This window comes from Lactuca sativa, chromosome 4, assembly GCF_002870075.4.
Source record: "Lactuca sativa cultivar Salinas chromosome 4, Lsat_Salinas_v11, whole genome shotgun sequence".
Lineage (NCBI taxonomy): Eukaryota > Viridiplantae > Streptophyta > Magnoliopsida > Asterales > Asteraceae > Lactuca > Lactuca sativa.
The window spans coordinates 192493822-192512435 of NC_056626.2; the positions used below are offsets into that span (position 1 = coordinate 192493822).

The 18614-nt window shown below is 35.2% G+C and overlaps 1 protein-coding gene across 1 annotated transcript; it reads right to left on the bottom strand.

The window, feature by feature from the left end:
- Positions 1 to 11567: 11567 nt before the first annotated feature.
- LOC111882156 (protein NUCLEAR FUSION DEFECTIVE 4) lies at positions 11568 to 14082 on the bottom strand. The gene is made up of 2 exons (XM_023878516.3): positions 13373 to 14082; positions 11568 to 13227 (listed from the first exon to the last, which is right to left on the bottom strand). The coding sequence occupies exons 1-2, from the start codon at positions 13838 to 13840 to the stop codon at positions 12148 to 12150; spliced, it is 1548 nt and encodes a 515-aa protein (XP_023734284.1). The 5' UTR covers positions 13841 to 14082; the 3' UTR covers positions 11568 to 12147.
- Positions 14083 to 18614: the final 4532 nt, after the last annotated feature.

An 18614-nucleotide genomic window follows, 5' to 3' on the forward strand; every position in this document is an offset into this window, starting at 1 on the left:
TCATATCATTTTCCTCATCATCATCCTTCGAATATTCATTATATTTTTGTGAATCTTCTTGGAAATTCTCATCAAGTTTCTTGATAGAAGGGAACCAAGTCATAATTTCATGCACATAAATTTCATAGTCTTGCCCCTCAATGTTCACTATCGACTTATCAGATTGGTAGCACTTGAATTAACACACAATTTCCTGCTACTGATCTATCTACCAAGGTCATCATCGATGAGCAAAATCGCCGCATATAATCCCACAACTTTCTAGAAGGCAGCTCCACTTTAATCATAAACAAGAAGGCCAAAAACTTCTAACCACATAATTTTCTCAATTATAACAAAGTTCTTCATAACACTTCACATCTCACTACAAAAAGAAAGAGCAGTAGCGACGACATTTACCACCACTGATAGTGTAGAATGTCGTTGATAAAGGTAATAGTGGCGACAAATAACCGCTAAAAGGTCGCCGCTAACACTTCGTTGCTAGTGATCGTAAATTCCCAGCTAACACTTTGACACTATTGATAGTAAAGTCGCTGCTAATAAAACACATCGCCACTAATGCTCATGTTGTCGCTAATGATCCGTCGCCACTAGAAGTGTCGCCACTACTAAGTTTTGTATTTTTTTTTTAAAACACACCTTCTATATGCAGAAACCGCCACAAAATATTAAAAACTAATACGATACATTAATTGCAGAAAAAATAATACAAATTAAAAATTAAAAAGTTAACAATATGACGTAAATTGATCCAAACATTAAGTACAAAATATGTTATAATTCTTAAAAATATTAAATAAAACGTAAATGTAGTTAGACATGTTATCATCGCTCCCGTCATTCCTTCGATATCACTTTATGGAGGTAACGATCAAAATCATACTTCAAGTGGTGTGCAACATGTCAGGTCATTACGCATTGCTTAAAAATTACCTAACTACAAAATAAATAATAACATAAACTAATTAGTCAAAACAACAAATCATTTGACATTTTCTAAGTTTATTAATAACAACTTTTAATTAAGCTTTTTCAAAACATATTTGAGCACTTTCAAAACGTATTACCATCTAATTATGTCAATATTATTAAATCCAATAAAAACTACTTCTAAACTTTCCTAATTAAGTTCTTAACAATTAAGTACTTAACAAATCATTAATTACTTTCACATACATTATACAAGCATATACATACACACACACACATATATATATATATATATATATATATATATATATATATATATATATATATATATATATATATATTAAGTTTGTATAAAAATACAAACACACATATATCTACATTATATGCATATACATAAATTCACTATTTACATACGAATACAAATATACCTACAATATATATATATATATATATATATATATATATATATATATATATATATATATATATATATATATATATATAGCTAGGTTCAGGTGTTTAAAGTAATTATTGTGTTATTATATGCATCAATGTGGACCAACTAAAATAAAATAAAATTTTAAATAATTAATTAAATAAATAAGGGTAATTTAGTAATTTGTTTAGTAACTTCCAAAAATAATCCTTATAATCATGGTATTGATTTATAACCTAAATAAATAAGGGCGGCTTTGCTTTCAACAAGTGGATCCACTTAAAAGATTAGGGCTTTGAAGCCCGTGTTCCTTTTGATCGGGCAAAGATTGATTCCACCTACATCGTGAATCCTCCAAAGTCCAAACGATTGCGTCTCCGGCCAAACGTAGGCATCTCCGACCACATTAGAAGATTGCCAATCGGTGTTGGTCGCTTCCGCTGCTCACCACTGGCACTTCCTCCATGCTGCTTACCTCCGGCCACACGAGACGACCCTCAGTCGACTGCTCACCTCTGGCTATCCCGCCGACATCCACTGCTCGATCTCCGTTGTTCATCTCCGTTGAAGAGTTTATCATCCCTGAAGCCATCTATCAAAAATCCAGAGTGGTTATCGACAGGATGGTAAGCATCAGTTTCAATCCCTATTTTCTTGTCTATAGATTTCCATCATGTTGATTTGCACATTCTTCACTGATTTGTTTCAGTGGGATTGAATAGCAACAGATTATCGTTTGTAAAAACTTAAGTTGGTGAAGTGGAAATCGTTTGTTTAATTATAATTTCTCCATCACATTTCAATCCAGCTTAATTTATGTTTAGCACATAAAATGTTTGATGAAATGACTTAGGCCGATATTCTTTAGAATTTCAAAATCGAAACTTATTATGTTAAGTTTTCACAAAATTTTGAAGATATATTAATATTAGTTGTTCCTTGTTATACCAGGGTTAAATTTTGACTTGATGCCTTCTTTCTGTTATGTGATGCCAATGGGCGAGAGTTTGCAAACGATTACATTTGAGTTTAAAATTAGATATTGACATATTGTCTAAAACACTTGGTCTTAATGAAAGAAAATAGTAATTTGAGCTAATATGTTTCGAACTAGACATGTTTTTTCACTTCAAAATAGAAACAAAAACTAATTTGAGCAATAAGATCTCACATATTTCCTATTTACAATATTGGTATTCACTTCTCCTTTTTGCTATCAATGATCAACACTTGAGTAAACTACTTTCTCGTAATCCCTTAGTGGTTTGTGTATTTTATACAATTCCAATTCTATCGGAATGGAATTACGAATTCAAATTCTATCGGAATGGAAACACGAATTCTAATTCTTTTTGAATGAAGTATGGATATTTTCTCATTGATTATATATGTTCTACAATTTTTGGTTATTGGTTTTGGTGCAGTTAACAAGTTCGCATATTTTTCCAATGGAATATAGTTTTTTATTTATCATTTGCTAATGCTTTATTGAATTCTAAACTACAATTGGATTTGTTTTCACAGAAGTTGATGCTTGAAGAAGTTGATGCTTGAAGAACGGACAACAAAATCGAAAGTGTTTCTAAGCAACATTATTCTGTTAGAATGAATTAGTGTATTTGCTAGATTTTTGATGTTTTTTTTTCCAATTTGAAAGTTTTTTAGTTTTATTCTTTTACAATAAATGTAATTCTTAGCAATTGTTACATGTATTCTATAAGAATTAATGTAATTTTTTGTTTTAATTCTTCAATTGATGATTCAAGAATTTTGTTATTCTACAAGAAATTTTAAAGTCATGATCAAGAAATATGTTCAAGAATATTTTTATTATTTTATGGTTCAAGAATATTTTTATTTTTGAACATACTAAAACATATTTCTATCAGAATGTCCGAATTAAAAACCTTATAATTCGTAAAATTGGATTTTTAAAAATAATAGAATCTATTATCCCTTAAAATATGCAAATTTCATTTATTAAATCTATATTAACTGACAATATTTCCCTTGTAATCAATTAAGATGATATTTTACAATTATATTTAATTCAATAATATATTAATCACTTTCTTAAAATAAGTAAATTTGATTGATCCACATTTATGGATACAATAACACAATAATTACTTTGAATAGAATAACCTAAGCTTATATATATATATATATATATATATATATATATATATATATATATACATACACATTTACTGCTTACATACCTATGACAACCTTCTTAAGATGGTACTCCAATGGTGGTGCATGGTGGTGAACAGCTGCATGTTGTGGTGGTGATTACATGAAGAAAATAGAAGAAGAAGTTACTTAAATGAGATGAGAAGATGGGGTTATAATTAATGGTAGTTACTATAAAGTGGAACTTTGATGATGGTGGTGAACAAGGATGGAGCAGGTGGTGGCTGAAATCGGAGAAACGGTCGGAGCTATCACCAATGGACTGGTCTCATCATCAACTTGAAATGGAGAAAAGGGGGCAGATTGGGGATCTTAACTACGAAAACTTTTAGCAGCGACACACCGACATTAGCGGTGATACTTACATTAGCTGTGATACCTGAATTAGTTAGGGGGAAAATGTATGTAGCCGTTTTTGGGGTATTTACGGTGACAACCGTCGCCATTATTGCCTGTTTGAGATTATCAGTTGATTTCGAACAATACAAGGATTAACACGTATCCACATGACACTTATCCCAAAGACATGTGTCATCGGCAAAAGGCAAGCCATACCGATGACATGTCGTCGGTAAAACGCGTTCCAACTTTGACCATATTTCTTTGACTAGAAAGCATATCCCGACGACAAGTCGTCGGTGTATAGACTGGGCAGGAAGATGAAAAAATTGGCGATATGTCCAATATCTATGCAGAGGAGATGTCGTCGTTATAAGATCTTAAAAAAAATATTTTCGATTTATTTATATTTATTGTTGTAGAAAATGAACACAACGTCGTTTTGGTTCACTTATGTCGACGACATGTCATCGGTATAGGGTGTTAAAAAATAATTTCGAATTATTTTTATTATGTGTCATAGAAAAACAAAACGATGTCGTTTTCATCCATCTATAGCAATGACTTGTCGTTAGAAAAAAATGTGACCGATCCGCATGAAAACCATTTCTTTTATTTTTTTATTTTTTTAATGAAGTAAAAATCGGACAACGTCGTTTCCTTTACCTATAACGACGACATGTCGTCGGTATAGGGTTTCCCTGTAACAAAACCCCTAGCAGCCTTCATTTCGGAGTAACGCCTCACCTGTTTTTTCCTCTCAACCTTCGACAACCGAAGGCGATTTCCGGCGACGCAACTTCATCGGCAACCTAAAGGTAGGTTTGTTGGTCCTGGATTTGTTCTTAATTTGTTGTAGCTTGAGTTTTATTCCGATTTTGGGGGTTTATTTACGGTTGTTATTGCCCTCAATCAAAGCATTCATCACCACTGGCCGCCAACGAGCTTCACAACCACCAGAGATAACGAATTCCGGTTATTGTGCTAGATTGACCTCGGATTTGGAGGTATTTTTTTTTTGCTTTTTTTTCCTGTCCAGTTACATGAAGATGATGGTGGTTATGATTTTTTTCCTGTGAATACACAATGATATTTAATTTTGCTAATATTTTGTTTTGTTGATTGATTATATATATGCATTTTGAGGTATGAAAATGTGTTTTGGAATGAAAATGAAAATGAACTTAGGCATAATTTGTTTATCTCAATGTGGTGTATTGGCATGAAAATGAAATTAAGAATGATGTTTGATTTTTTATTTAGATGTGTACATTTGTATGAAATTGAAATTTCATGTCTAAAATGTAAGGTGTTATAAGGTATGATTGTATGAAATTGGATGAAAATTGGAATTATATGTTCGATTTTGATTTTCTATGATGTTTGATTTTGTATTTAGATGTATACATTTTTATTGTATGTCTAAAATGAAATGAAAATTACAATTGAATGTATTGTATACATGTAAAATTATATGATACTTTTTTTAAATGATAAGTTATAGTTTTGTATTTAGATGCTATTGTTTGTATTGTAAAGAGCTTAATATGGTTTCAAAGTGCTTAATTTTGTTAGTGCTTAATATGGTTCCAAATGAGAGATGCATCAACCAACACCGTATTCAACATGCGTGCGATGTTGTTATGGACTATCAATGATTTTCCAGCATGTGGAAGTTTGTATGGATGGAGTGGTCAAGGTTATTTAGCATGCCCTACTTGTAACGTAGACATATCTTCCATTCATGTCACCAACAAGATGTCTTATGTTGGTCATAAACGATTCTTGCATATGAACCATAAGTGGAGGCAAAGTTTATTGTTTAATGGTCAACCTGAGAGAAGGCCACATCCAAGACGATTCAGCACAACAACTATATTAAAGCAATTGGCTTGTCTCCCTGATCGTATTCCAAGGAAACATCCTGAGCACGGGGGTGCAACAAGAAAGCATAATGATGAAACAAAAAAAAAAGAGTTGAATTGGATGAAACATAGTATCTTTTTTGAGCTTGAGTATTGGTCTTCCCTCGAGCTAAAACACAATATAGATTTTATGCATGTGGAGAAAAATGTGGACGAGAGTTTTGTAAATACTGCATTGATGAAGGGAAAAACCAAAGACAAAAAAGAAGCAAGAGACGACTTGAAAAATATGGGCATTCGGCCACATCAATGGCCAAAGGAGAAAGTCAACAATAAGAAGGAAGACAACAAGAAGAAAATAATACTACCACATGCTGATTACTCCTTTAAACCAATTGATCGACAATGATTCTGTCAATTCATTAAAGGAGTGGTGCGACCTAATGGTTTTGGATAGAACTTTAATAAGAAGGTGAATGATAGTGCATCAAATTTAGTTGGGCTAAAGCCTCACGATCATCACATCCTCATGCAACGATTGTTGCCTATATGGGTTCAAGCATTTCTCCCAGAAAATGTTTCAACAACAATCATTGACTTGTGTACATTCTTCAAAAAAAACTGTGCACGGTCATTAGATGTTAACGACATGAGAAATGTTAGAAAAGAAGTGGTGAAAATTTTATGCAATCTTGAGTTGATATATCCTCCAGCATTTTTTGACATCATGATTCATCTAATTCTTCATTTACCTGAATAAGCACTTCTTGGAGGGCCTGTACACATGAGATGGATGTATCCTTTTAAAGATACATGAAAAAACTTAAAAATTATGTCAGAAACAAAGCCAAGCCAGAAGGCTCAATAGCAGAGGGTTATGTTGCAGATGAAGCTTTGACATTTTGCTTTATGTATCTCGAGGGTATGCAAACCAAATTCAATCGGGTTGATAGAAATAAGGATCTTGGCCTTCCAAAAAGGCAATTCAATGTGTTCTCATCACAATGTCGACCGATGTCCACTAAGAAGCTCGCCAAACTTTGTAAAGATGCCAAAAAATCATTGCATTGGTTTGTACAAAACAAATTGCGATGAGGATGAGCTGAAAGGCTAGATATCGTAAGTTTTGTGATCTATTAACTACTTTTTCGATAGTGTTATCATATCTTCAAACTATTCTAATTGTTTTGTCTCACATCCAGCAAATTCAAATCAAAATCACCTGAAAGTGATTTGAAAACAAAATTTCATCCATGGTTCAAAAGAAAGGTAAACACCTTATATTCTAATTTATAATATAAAAGTAATTTATATTATTACTTAAATGTACAATATTATATATCCTTATAAATTTATCGCCTCGAAAGAGAATCACCTTCGGACTGTACTAACGAATTAAAGGCGTTGGCACATGGTCTGTTAGATGTAACTTTTTACACTGCCTGCATAGTAAATGTGTTCGATTTGTTGTGCTTAGTCGTGATCTCCAACGTACTACTCAGAATAGTGGTATTCTTACATTAGGAGTAGACGGTACACCATTCTACGGTCAACTGGAGGACATCATAGAGTTGCACTATTTACATGGTTATTCAGTTGTGCTCTTTCGTGGTAAATGGTTCAATGCATCATTAGGTAATGGACATTTAATTTGTAAAAATAATATGATTGTTATCGATACCAGTCAGGAATAGTATCTCGGTAAAACATGGTATGACGATCAACAATACATCTTATCCATTCAAGCTAAACAAGTGTTTTATCTCCAAGATCCTACTCGAAACAATAACTGGAGAGTTGTGGAAGTTGTTCATCATCGAAAACTTTAGGATCATCTAAGTATCAGTGTTAATGAGATAGATGTGGTGAATGACACTCGATCAAATGATTTTCTCTTGGCTGTCGATTTAGGTGATGATGATGATACATACTCCATTGACAATGATGATATATACTTTTTAGATAACGATGACGATGGTAAATCAAGTGTGACTCCTACTATAAACGATGACAGTTTCTTTAATGATGACGATGATGGTAGTGATACGTACTCTTTAGAGAATGATGATGATTTCATAAATGATGAAGAATTTATTAATGATGATGTTGTACATGTATATTATTCTAGTGATGATTCTGATTGATGGTATGTTACGGTTTTTATACATTTTGATTGCTTAAAATTGTTTATTAGTTTTTTTAAAGTATGTTTAGTATATTTTCTAAGATTTGTTAAATTGATGGCTACACATGTTGCGAGGGGGCATGGAGGAGACGGCAGGGAACGACCTCCACATAAGCGTGCAGGCAAGATACTGGCAGGTTGTCAATCTTGTAAGTTATGTGAAATTTATAAATATATTGGATATATTTTTAAAGTTTTAAATTTCTAAATTTTTAGTTCTATGTGTCAATGTAGCAAACCCGACGCGCCGACGTGGAAAAGGAAGATGCTTAAATATGCAAAAAAAAAAAAGTTCAAGCACATTGGTCAACCTTTATTTGTGGATATTGATATCAGAGGGGAGGCCTATAGATTCATAAATACAAATGGCAAAATGTTGACAAGGTTTATCTCAAACTTTGTGCCAGATCATGTACCACTCCATTATAGGACTTGGAGACGTGTTCCTTTCCATTACTCCATTATAGGACTTGGAGACGTGTTCCTTTCCATTACTATGAAACTATGTATCCTGAGATTGAAGTAAGTACAAAATACTTTTTATATGTGAAAATTTTTATACTTTTTAAATAATTTTTTTAGTAATTAATTTTTTTTATTGTAGACATATTTTAATCTTGATATGTATCGGGGTACAGATCTGTGGGAAGCCGTTCGAGCGACTATACAGAGCGACTGTCAAAAAGCTTATAAAGAGCACAAACATGAAGTGAAAATTTATTTTAATAGTGTTGGTGGGTATGATGATGTTGAAGGTGCAAGACAATGCCCATCGGCTGATATGGACGACGAAGTTTGGGATAATATGGTTGATCTTTTTTTTGGATGAGGGTTATAGGAAGCAGTGCAAAAAATGTAAAGAAAGCAGGCCCAAACTTCAATTTATGACTTCTCATTGAAGTAGAACATATGCAGACAGACGACTTGATGAGGTAATTAAATTTATATGTATTAATTTTATAAAAAAAATTTAAACACTTATATAAAAATTTTAGTGTATAAATTTAGTTATTTTTTTAATTAATATATTTTTATTGTTTTCTTTATTTTAGGAAAAATTCAACGAGAGAAGATGTTGATGCAGTCAGAGCTTCAGGAGAACGAAAATTTAAATGAAGAATAAGTTAAATGAAGAATAAAGTCTTGCTCGTGCCCTCGGGGAGAGACGTGGGCATAGTCGCAGAATTGGAAGGAAACCAAGCATCAACAATAATTTATTTCCAAATGAACATACCAAACGTTCCCAAGCTTCCACATCTCAATCTTCAGATAATCCCCAAGTTGTTGTATTATCCCAACAAATTAAAATCATGCAACAACAAATGCTACAAATGAACCAAATGTTTAATAACACTTTCCCGTCCGTCATTCCAAACTTCCAACCACAACCAATGCTACAACTCCAGTTTCATCCCAATATGTTTTCACAAAATAACCCCAAAGCATCCAATAAACACAAGGAGGATGATGACCATGATGTTGATGATGGTGGTGATGATGATGATGATGATGACGAGGAGGAGGAGAACTAGAACAATAGTGACAACAATGTTTGTTAAAAACTTGCTTTTTTTGTTATATAGTAGAATATGAATGGTATGGTATTTAGTAGAATTTGAATGGTATGTTGGGTTTAGTAAGTGTTTTTGGATTTTAATGGTATGTTATATTATGTTATATTATATTATTCTACAGATATCTTTTTTGGATTTATTTTAAGAAACAGATTTGATATATATATAACAAAAGCTGTGAAAAAAAAGGATATATTGATGACTTGTCGTCAGTACAGCTTTGTAACTGTAAAAACGGTTTTCCCTTTACAGACGACATGTCGTCGGTATTGCTCATACTTTTCCCGGCGACAAGTCGTCGGTATAAGGTCTCACTTTTCCCGACGACAAGTCGTCGGTATAGAGTCTGAATGAAATTTTTTCTTATTTCCTCGAAAATCAATCTCGACGATCCTTTGCCGACGACTATTCATCTGGATTGGTTATTCTATACCGACGACTTTTGTCCCGACGAAATTTTCAACTTTTACCGACAGATCTATGCCGACGACTTTTTACTGACGACATGTCATCAGTATAAGCTTTACCGACGACAAGTCGTCGGTACGTAGTCCCAAATTGTCGTCTGGATAGGTGTTAATCCTTGTGGTGGAACCATTAGATCGCCGACTTTAATCAACGGTTGGGGTTCGTCCTAAAACACTCACGTGGATCATGGTTACTAGAAATTACCAGTAACACATTTAGGAGTGACGCAAGCAATAGCGATAACAGTCGAAAGTTCCCCCACAATTGTTTGCGTCGCCGGTAAAAGTGTAGCAGCTGATAATAACTGTATTTGTTGTAGTAGCGGTCTAAAATAAATATTAGATCTCTTATTATGACTAAACCTAGCACAAGCTGATATGGAATGAAATTGAATCCACGTCCAAATGCCTAGGCCTGACAATCGTGTCGTGTTCGGGTTAGCGTGTCGCTGGTTGACGGGATGGCGGGTTAAAATATGTCAACCCAAACACGACCCATTTAAATATACAGGTCACGGGTTGGCAGGTTTGGAACATAAACTCATATATGACCCACCAACCCATTTATTTATACAGGTTCACAAGTAGGCGGGTTCGTGGATCAGATTTGGGTTCGTGGGTCCAAATTTTAGATATTTAAGTCTTTAAACATCCAAATGAAAATTAAAAACATTCATAGAAACATGTTACAGACTTAACCTTATAGGTTATGACTTATGACGTTAGACCATCCACCACGAGTAATAATGTCAAAACAATCAAATGGTCTATGAATAAATGATATATATTATATAATCCTTATTAAATATTAATACTTGATACATAAATATATTTAAAAATATATTATATAATACTTATTAAATATTAAACGGGTTGGCGGATCCATCCGTTTATTTTTTGAGAAACCCATATATGACCCGTTTAATAAACGGGTTGGCGGGTTGAAAAACTCAACCCAAACCCTTTTATTTCATGTCGTGTCGTGGGTCGTGTCGCGTGTCGTGTCGAGAATTGTCAGCCCTACAAATGTCACACGTATACCTACATCTACCTTATAAAACTCTTCTATGATTCAAATTCGAAGTAACTCCCCAATGGAGGTAGCATCTTTAACATTCCCTAGCATTACCTTGGTATAATTTTCGACAACTTGGAGCTCCCTAGGGCCAAGCACAATTTTCTTTATATGTTTCGTTTTATCTTGACTGTAAACACCCTTACCCTTTAACGACATTTGTAAAATTCATACAACTCACAACAGATTAACTATGCATACTTTGATTGACTTGTGAAGCTGAATTTACTGCCCCTGATTAGAATTGGTCGATCTGTTATTCCTGGTAAATCCTGCGATTGAGACGAAGAGGTGGTAGTACCCCACCCAGATGGTCGACAATGATCTGCATTGTCGTCTTGCATGCTCAAAAACCGCGCAAAAGCAAATTTCCATCCAAACTTTGATATATAGCTTGCGAGCCACATAAACATCTACAATTCTTCCATAAGATTCAAAAAGTTTCCAAATTCCCTTCTCATATATATCATTGGGGAAGTTTGCGAGATAACAAGAAGCTGACACCCTCTCCCTGCTTCTCTGATTAGGGTTACTCGATTCTCTAATTTTTTTTTTGTTCACAAACTTCCACTCGTTATCCTTGTATGTTGTCATCAGAATTGTCCATGATCATGAAGAGAAGTTCGATGTTGATGGTTTGCTAATGTTTGCTGGCGTTTTATCCCACCAGGAACAAGGATTTTCAAGCCACCACCGTTGGGGGTTTTTTTAGTGACATAAAAATCTGTTAATTTGTCATTTTTATCATAATTTAATCAGCAGATAACTCAATTACTATAATCGGACTACTTTGTAAAGTATAATACCTTCATAAAAGTAATTTGAAAATACAATATCGTGACCAGAATAATTTAAAATAAAATTCTATTCTACATATGAAAAATGAAAAATATACAGCACGAAACACGAATGCATAAAACCCTACACAGTCCCAAACCGAAGCAGCTAAGACGTTGACTATTTATTCGATCATACAAAAAAAAAAAAAAAAAAAAAAAAATACGCTACACCGATCTGCCCGCGAGTCCTTGACTACGTATGCAAGCATACCACCCCAGAGCCAACTGACTGGGGAAGCTACACTTGAAGTTCCTTCAATCGTCTTTGAAAAATCAACGCATAAAAACCCTTTGTTCGAAAAAATAACACCAACGAAACAAGAATCCCTAAAACACAACCCCCAGCAAACAAAAAATACGAAATCATAAAGCAATGAATCCCATAACAAGAACCCCCTCCTGCTTCTGCTTCCTTGTCGTAAATGCTACCAATCACTCCCACAGAAAGTATATACGAACCAATAGGATTAGCTACACCAATTGTATTGATAATCGTCCCCATATGCTTCACCCCAAAGATTTCAGAAGTGATTGTAGGCATCAACGACCATAGTGATCCATGGCAAATACTCACGATCACTGAACCAATCAACAAATTCCCACATGAGCCAATGATCAAATGACCTGCTACCATTCCTGCTTGTGTAAGAGAGATAAACAACGGCCTCCCCAAGCCGTATTTGTGTAAAAACAAATCAGACACAAAACCACCACCAAACCTCCCAATAAAGTTCCATATGCTCCATAAAGAAACCATGGCGTTGATCTCAACTGTTGTGTACTTTAAAGACTGGCCTATCTGACTTATGTTGTTGATCGTCGCCAACCCTGACCCAACCCCAAACAACATGATAACAAAAAGCAGCCAGAAGTTGATGGTGGAAACTGCTTGTAGTGCATTCATTTCAACAAGTGCTACCTCGTCAGCCTCTGAAGCTACAATCAACGGATCCATGGTGGAGGATGGTGGTGGTTGTTCGTTTCTTTGAGCTGTGAGTGCGATTTTAAGAGGTGAAGACACCAGAATCAGAAGACCAATGGTTGTTAGGATGTGAGCCCATGATGGGAATGCAAACATGTTTTCAAAGATGATTGCGATCATTAGATATGCAGCAACGGCGAGTGCCACAATCGAGAAGCCATTTAAATGGTTCTTGTCATTGGTCGTGTTCGAGGGGTTTACGTGAACCAAAGACATGAGCAAGAGTGACAGCGACGCTGGAAACACTGCGAGCATCAGCAAGAAGGTGCTGGGGTTGCCATCGAAAAACGTGTGATAGAATTGAATTAATATCGCTCCGCTTAGACCTAGAAATCCCTGCAAATAATTTGTTTTATTAAAATTATCAAGTTTGATTCAAATCTCTAGACTTTTTTGTTTGTTTCAAGAAAACTAGTATGACAAACAAAACTTCACCCGTTACCTTAAATGAAATGTAAGATCAAAGTCTCCAACTTAGTACCTTCATAATGCCAACGCTGGTTCCGCTGTATCCGGGGAAGTTCTGAACGGCGACGACGATGTTGGCAGTGTCGAAGAAAGTCTGTGCATGTGCCGCCATGAACATGAAGAAACACATGAGTGGGACCGGAGGCTTCTCAAGGATTCCAGTCACGGACAACCACATTAAAAAGTAACCGGCAAAGAACTGAAATGCTCCGGCCATGTATACCACCCGCAGACCTAATCCGAAACAAGACGACGGACGTGAGCCACTTTTGTTATCGGCGACAGATTGGTAGAGAATACCGGCTAAAACTCCAATACTAGTGCCAATGTCTTTGAACACGGAGACGGTATCTAGAGTGGATTGATCGTATCCTTGACTTGATTTTAGGACGGCCGAGTATATTCCGAAGGCATAGGAAGGGCCGCAGGTGCACTGAATCCATATGCTCGCCACCGTAGCTATCAACTTGCTGTTTTCCATTATGAAATTGTTTGAAGGGAAATTTAACTTTTACAAACCAATCCGCTCAAATACGCGTCTGTGCTGATTATAGTGTGTGCCTGTTTACGGTCTGAATGGTGGAGGCATGAGGGATTAATGAACTGGCTGGCGGCGCGTGGCTAGAACGCGCAGCCTTTAAGGGAATTAAGGAAGAGATAATGCCTGCCGATTTATAGTCAAAATGTTCAGGGTGGTCAAGAAATAATAAAATGTAGGTGAAAAAGAAATGAAAAAAAATACTAATTTTTTATTTTGAAATTTTTAATATAAAAATGTTTAAATAAATTTAGAAAATCATTATTCTAATAAAACACTTATAATATTCATCAAAAAAATCTTATAAAAAATATTGTTAGTCACAGACTTTTAAAACATTGTTATAAAAAGATTGATATGTACAAACTGTTAATAAAACAAATTTAGCTAAAGATAAATTTTAGACGATTATAATTTTGTAAGTTCTAAATTAAGAATTTAGAGATTTATCGAACTCTAAACCTTATATTATAAAATGAAGTTTTTACTAAAAGATAAATAAATGTTCTTTTGCACTCAAACATCAAAACTTAATACTATATTTTAATTTTAAAATTTGCAAGCAACAATTATATAAAATTGAATTTTATATAACAACATTGCTAAAATGTGATTTTAAAAAAAAATATATCATTATGTATGGGATGCATGCAATAATCATTATTTCATATGTTTTTTTCAACGATAATTATAAAAACATAAAAGACCCTTTATTGAAACTCAAATTTATACAGTCCACTTTGAAAAACACTTGTAAGTCATTTGTATAAGCTAGTGAGATAAATGTCACCTAACCGCTAGTATTATCTTTTGATATCCAATGAGTATTCGCGATTTCTATAACCTATTAATTCAAGTTTTTCAAACCGGATATGTAATGACTCGAAAATCCTTTCATTAACGACGCTATCTTTTCGTTACAATATTTATGCAAATGATTTTAGTTTTATTATGTTAAAATGGAATAAATTAAATAAAAATAGTATCTAGAAGAATTAATCAATAAATAAGAAGGATATAACCCAATTAAATTGATTTATGGAATTTTTAGTGTAACACATGTTCCAGGTATTATTTAATTTATCTAATTTTTAAGGTTTTGTGCATCGACTCGGCGAGTTGGGGTTCTCCAACTCGTCGGGTAGAGTCATTAAGAAGAACGTGGGATTCCGACCCTATTTAAAGGACTTATGGCTCATTTGTAGCCTCCCTTATCGTCCTTGCAACCCAAAAAGAAACCCTAGCCGCATAGTTGAGCTTCCTTGAGTGTGTGTGAGCCTTAGAGAGTGAAACTTGTGCCTTTGTGAAGGATTTTAGAGCTTGAAGAGGAAGGAACAAGGAGAGAGATAGTAGATCCCACATCTACTATATATTGGCCATCATATTGAGGTATAAAGTCGTCACCTTGATCTCTAGTTGAATAGATCCCTTTTCTTGGAAGTAAATGGCCACTTTTGAAGCAAAATGGAGTCAAACCTGGATCTGGACTTATCACAAGGATATGGTTCCAGATCTGGACCTCTCTAGGTCCCAAATGACATAAAGTTGCTCACTTTATGCAGCTTAGCCCCTTTTCATGGACAAGAACCTTGTAGGAAGCTTGGTTTTGATGTTTTAGCCTTATGAGGTCATGCATGCATGTAAAGTTTGCAACTTTACGTGGTATCTGCGCTAAGAGAGGTCGGATTTGAAGTTTGGAACCTTAAAACCTACTGGAAAGGACTAAACACAAAAATACTGAAGGAACTCGTCGAGTTCCTTAGCCAACTCGACGAGTCGGGAAGGATTTACCCGTTCTAGAGATCCGGAAGGAGTTTTGTGAAGGATTAGGGTTTTCGCTCTTCATGAGTTTTCGGTCTTCTAGACATAGAGGAAATCGGCGAGTTACATAGGTAACTCGATGAGTTGATGAGTTACTCAGGCACTCGGCGAGTTGCTGGATGCACTCGACGAGTTGAGGTCAACATGGACTGTTGACCTTGACTGTTGATCGTGACTTTGACCAGGGTTGACTTTGATGGTAATTATGGTATTGTGACAAGTTAATCATATGATGAATATAGGAAGTTAAGGAGGAGCAGTGTGTGGGATATATCTGATCTTAACTTATCAGTTCAGCATTCGAGAGGTGAGTCTTCTCACCATACCAATGGGCCTAAGGCACCAAGGCCGACCCATTTTTATGATATGTGGTACACTAGCTGTAGCAGAGATATGTGGTATTATAGTTAGCCTTATGCTAAGTGGTATGCTAGTGGTTATGTGATATTTGCATGGAAGACCCCAGGGGGAGCCCGTGGCAGTTAGATATAAGATCATGTGGGGGAGCCCGTAGCATTCCTAGGTAAAGACAATGGGGGGAGCCCATGTCATGATGGTATAATACTGTGGGGGAGCCCACGACATCCTTATATTTTTATGTATGAGTTATGTAGTATGATAGATATTTATGTGTTATATGTTATGCTAGATGATTATGTATGTTACTACATGGAAGACCTCGGGGGAGCCCATGGCAGTTGGATATAAGACCATATGGGGGAGCCTGTGGCATTCCTAGGTAGAGACAATGGGGGGAGCCCATGGCATGAAGGTATAAGACCTTGGGAGGATCCCACGACATCCTTATATGTTAGTATGCATGGCTTATGTGGTAGAGATAGCTTTTATAGATAATATGATATGTGTTATGTGGATTGTGTATGGGGTATGCTCTGGGGGACACACTAAGCATTAGCTTACAGTTTGTGGATTAGTTTCAGGTACATCTGAGCTCAAGGGCAAGGGCAAGGCTTGATGGCGTGGCGTGCACTCTCTCAGGCATTTTATGGGATATTCTGATGTTTGGAAATAATATTGCTATAGATATGAATTTGAAAACAATTGTATTTAGATTTCATGGTTTATGGAAAAGTGTTTTGACTATTTAAAAATGAAAATTTTCTTTTGAAAAATTGGTTCGTTACAATTAAACTATATATAATTCATTTAATTGGAGTAAATGGTATTGAGGGGATAAAGTGTCATAAAAAGAAGCTTAAATTGTCAAGTAATCTAGGGTTAGGTTGGAAGGGGTTTAAAGTCGAAACTTGAGGGACTAAAGAGTGAAATTCGGCTATAACCTAAAAAGATATTTTATCGATTTATATGCGCGCCCATTTTTTCTTATCAGGTTTGATTAAGAGGCTGGCCCATCGATCCCTTGGTTGTTCCTCTTGTGTGCGTTGCTTGAAAGAAGTAACAAAAAAAGAACGATGAGTTTGGGTGGAGAAGTGGGGAATGAACAGAGAAGAGATAAGGAAAGAAAGGGTTGCCATTGTCGACCCTTAACGGTGTATTGGAGTTGTGAACTTGATTTTAGATTTGGTAAGGTTCTTCATGTCTTCTTCCTCTCATGTTTATATCTCATTTACTTGAGAATTTAGTGGAAAACATGAGTGAATTGGTTTCTAATTGGTACCTTGGATCATGTTTCTTTCTCCACTTAATCCTAGTGTTTATATGTGATCAAACACCAACCACATTGAGTGTATTTTTTATGGTTAATGGTTCTCAAAATTTTGTTATGAATACTCTCAAATGTGTTGTTAATCATGTTCAAGAATTGCTCAAAGTTTTGGAATCAATTTTTTCTGTTGTTGCTAGAATTCTAGTGGTTCTATGTGTGATGTCTAACATCCCGTAAATTAAGGTAAAATTTTCATTTTTCAAAACAAAACCACAAATCATAAATGTTTACAAACTTATTTTACAAAAGTCAAAATCATAAATCAGAGTATCCCAAAATAATATCTCATAAAACCGGAGGATGTGCACGATCAAGCTTTTGCCTTGCCCCGATTATCTGAAATACCTTAAACATAAAACTAAAAATGTAAGTCAAAGCTTAGTGTAACATCCCAAAATTGAGACCCAAAATTTTTTGTTTAATTATATTACTTTAGAAATAGTTCGTAGAAAAACATCATTAAAATTCATTCAAACATCAAGTAACATATCATAAGTCTCGAAAACCCTAATATCAAATAGTAAAATGTCAGAGTACAATCCTAGGGTTCCCAATGCGGAAATCGTGTGTGTGTGTGTGTCATGCGCTGCTAACATGCCGGCTCCTTCTCCTTGGATAAAGAGGTACCTGAAACCAAAACTAAAAACTGTAATCACAAAGCTTAGTGAGTTCCCCCATCATACCATACACCGTACAACATACATATTGCCGGGAAATTTTGGGGTGCCCAACCTACCCATGTCAAGCCATTCTGGGGTGTTGACCTACCCATCTCAAGCCGTTCTAGGGTGCTGACCTACCCATGTCAGGCCATTCTGGGGTGCCGACCTACCCTCCTGTCTATATCACCCGGCTATAGGGACTATTTCACCCCTACCACTATCACATAATAACATATCATAATCATGTTGTCAGACGCATCTGGAGTGTCTGACCTACCCTTCGGACCTAACGACCGAATCGGGGGATTATTCCCTTCCTACTACCACTATCACATATAACATATCATGCTATCACATAAAGCACATCAGGTAATAGCAAACTAGACAATTATCACAAAGACAATCATCTAAAGACAACTCCTGCTGGTGGGCTGGCATTGTGGTCGTAGACCCACCTCAACTGGAAGGTAACTCACCTCGATGTCGTGTAGTGTCTGATCTGTACGCAATATGGAAACCAACTCTCCTCGACTCCTAAATTCCTACA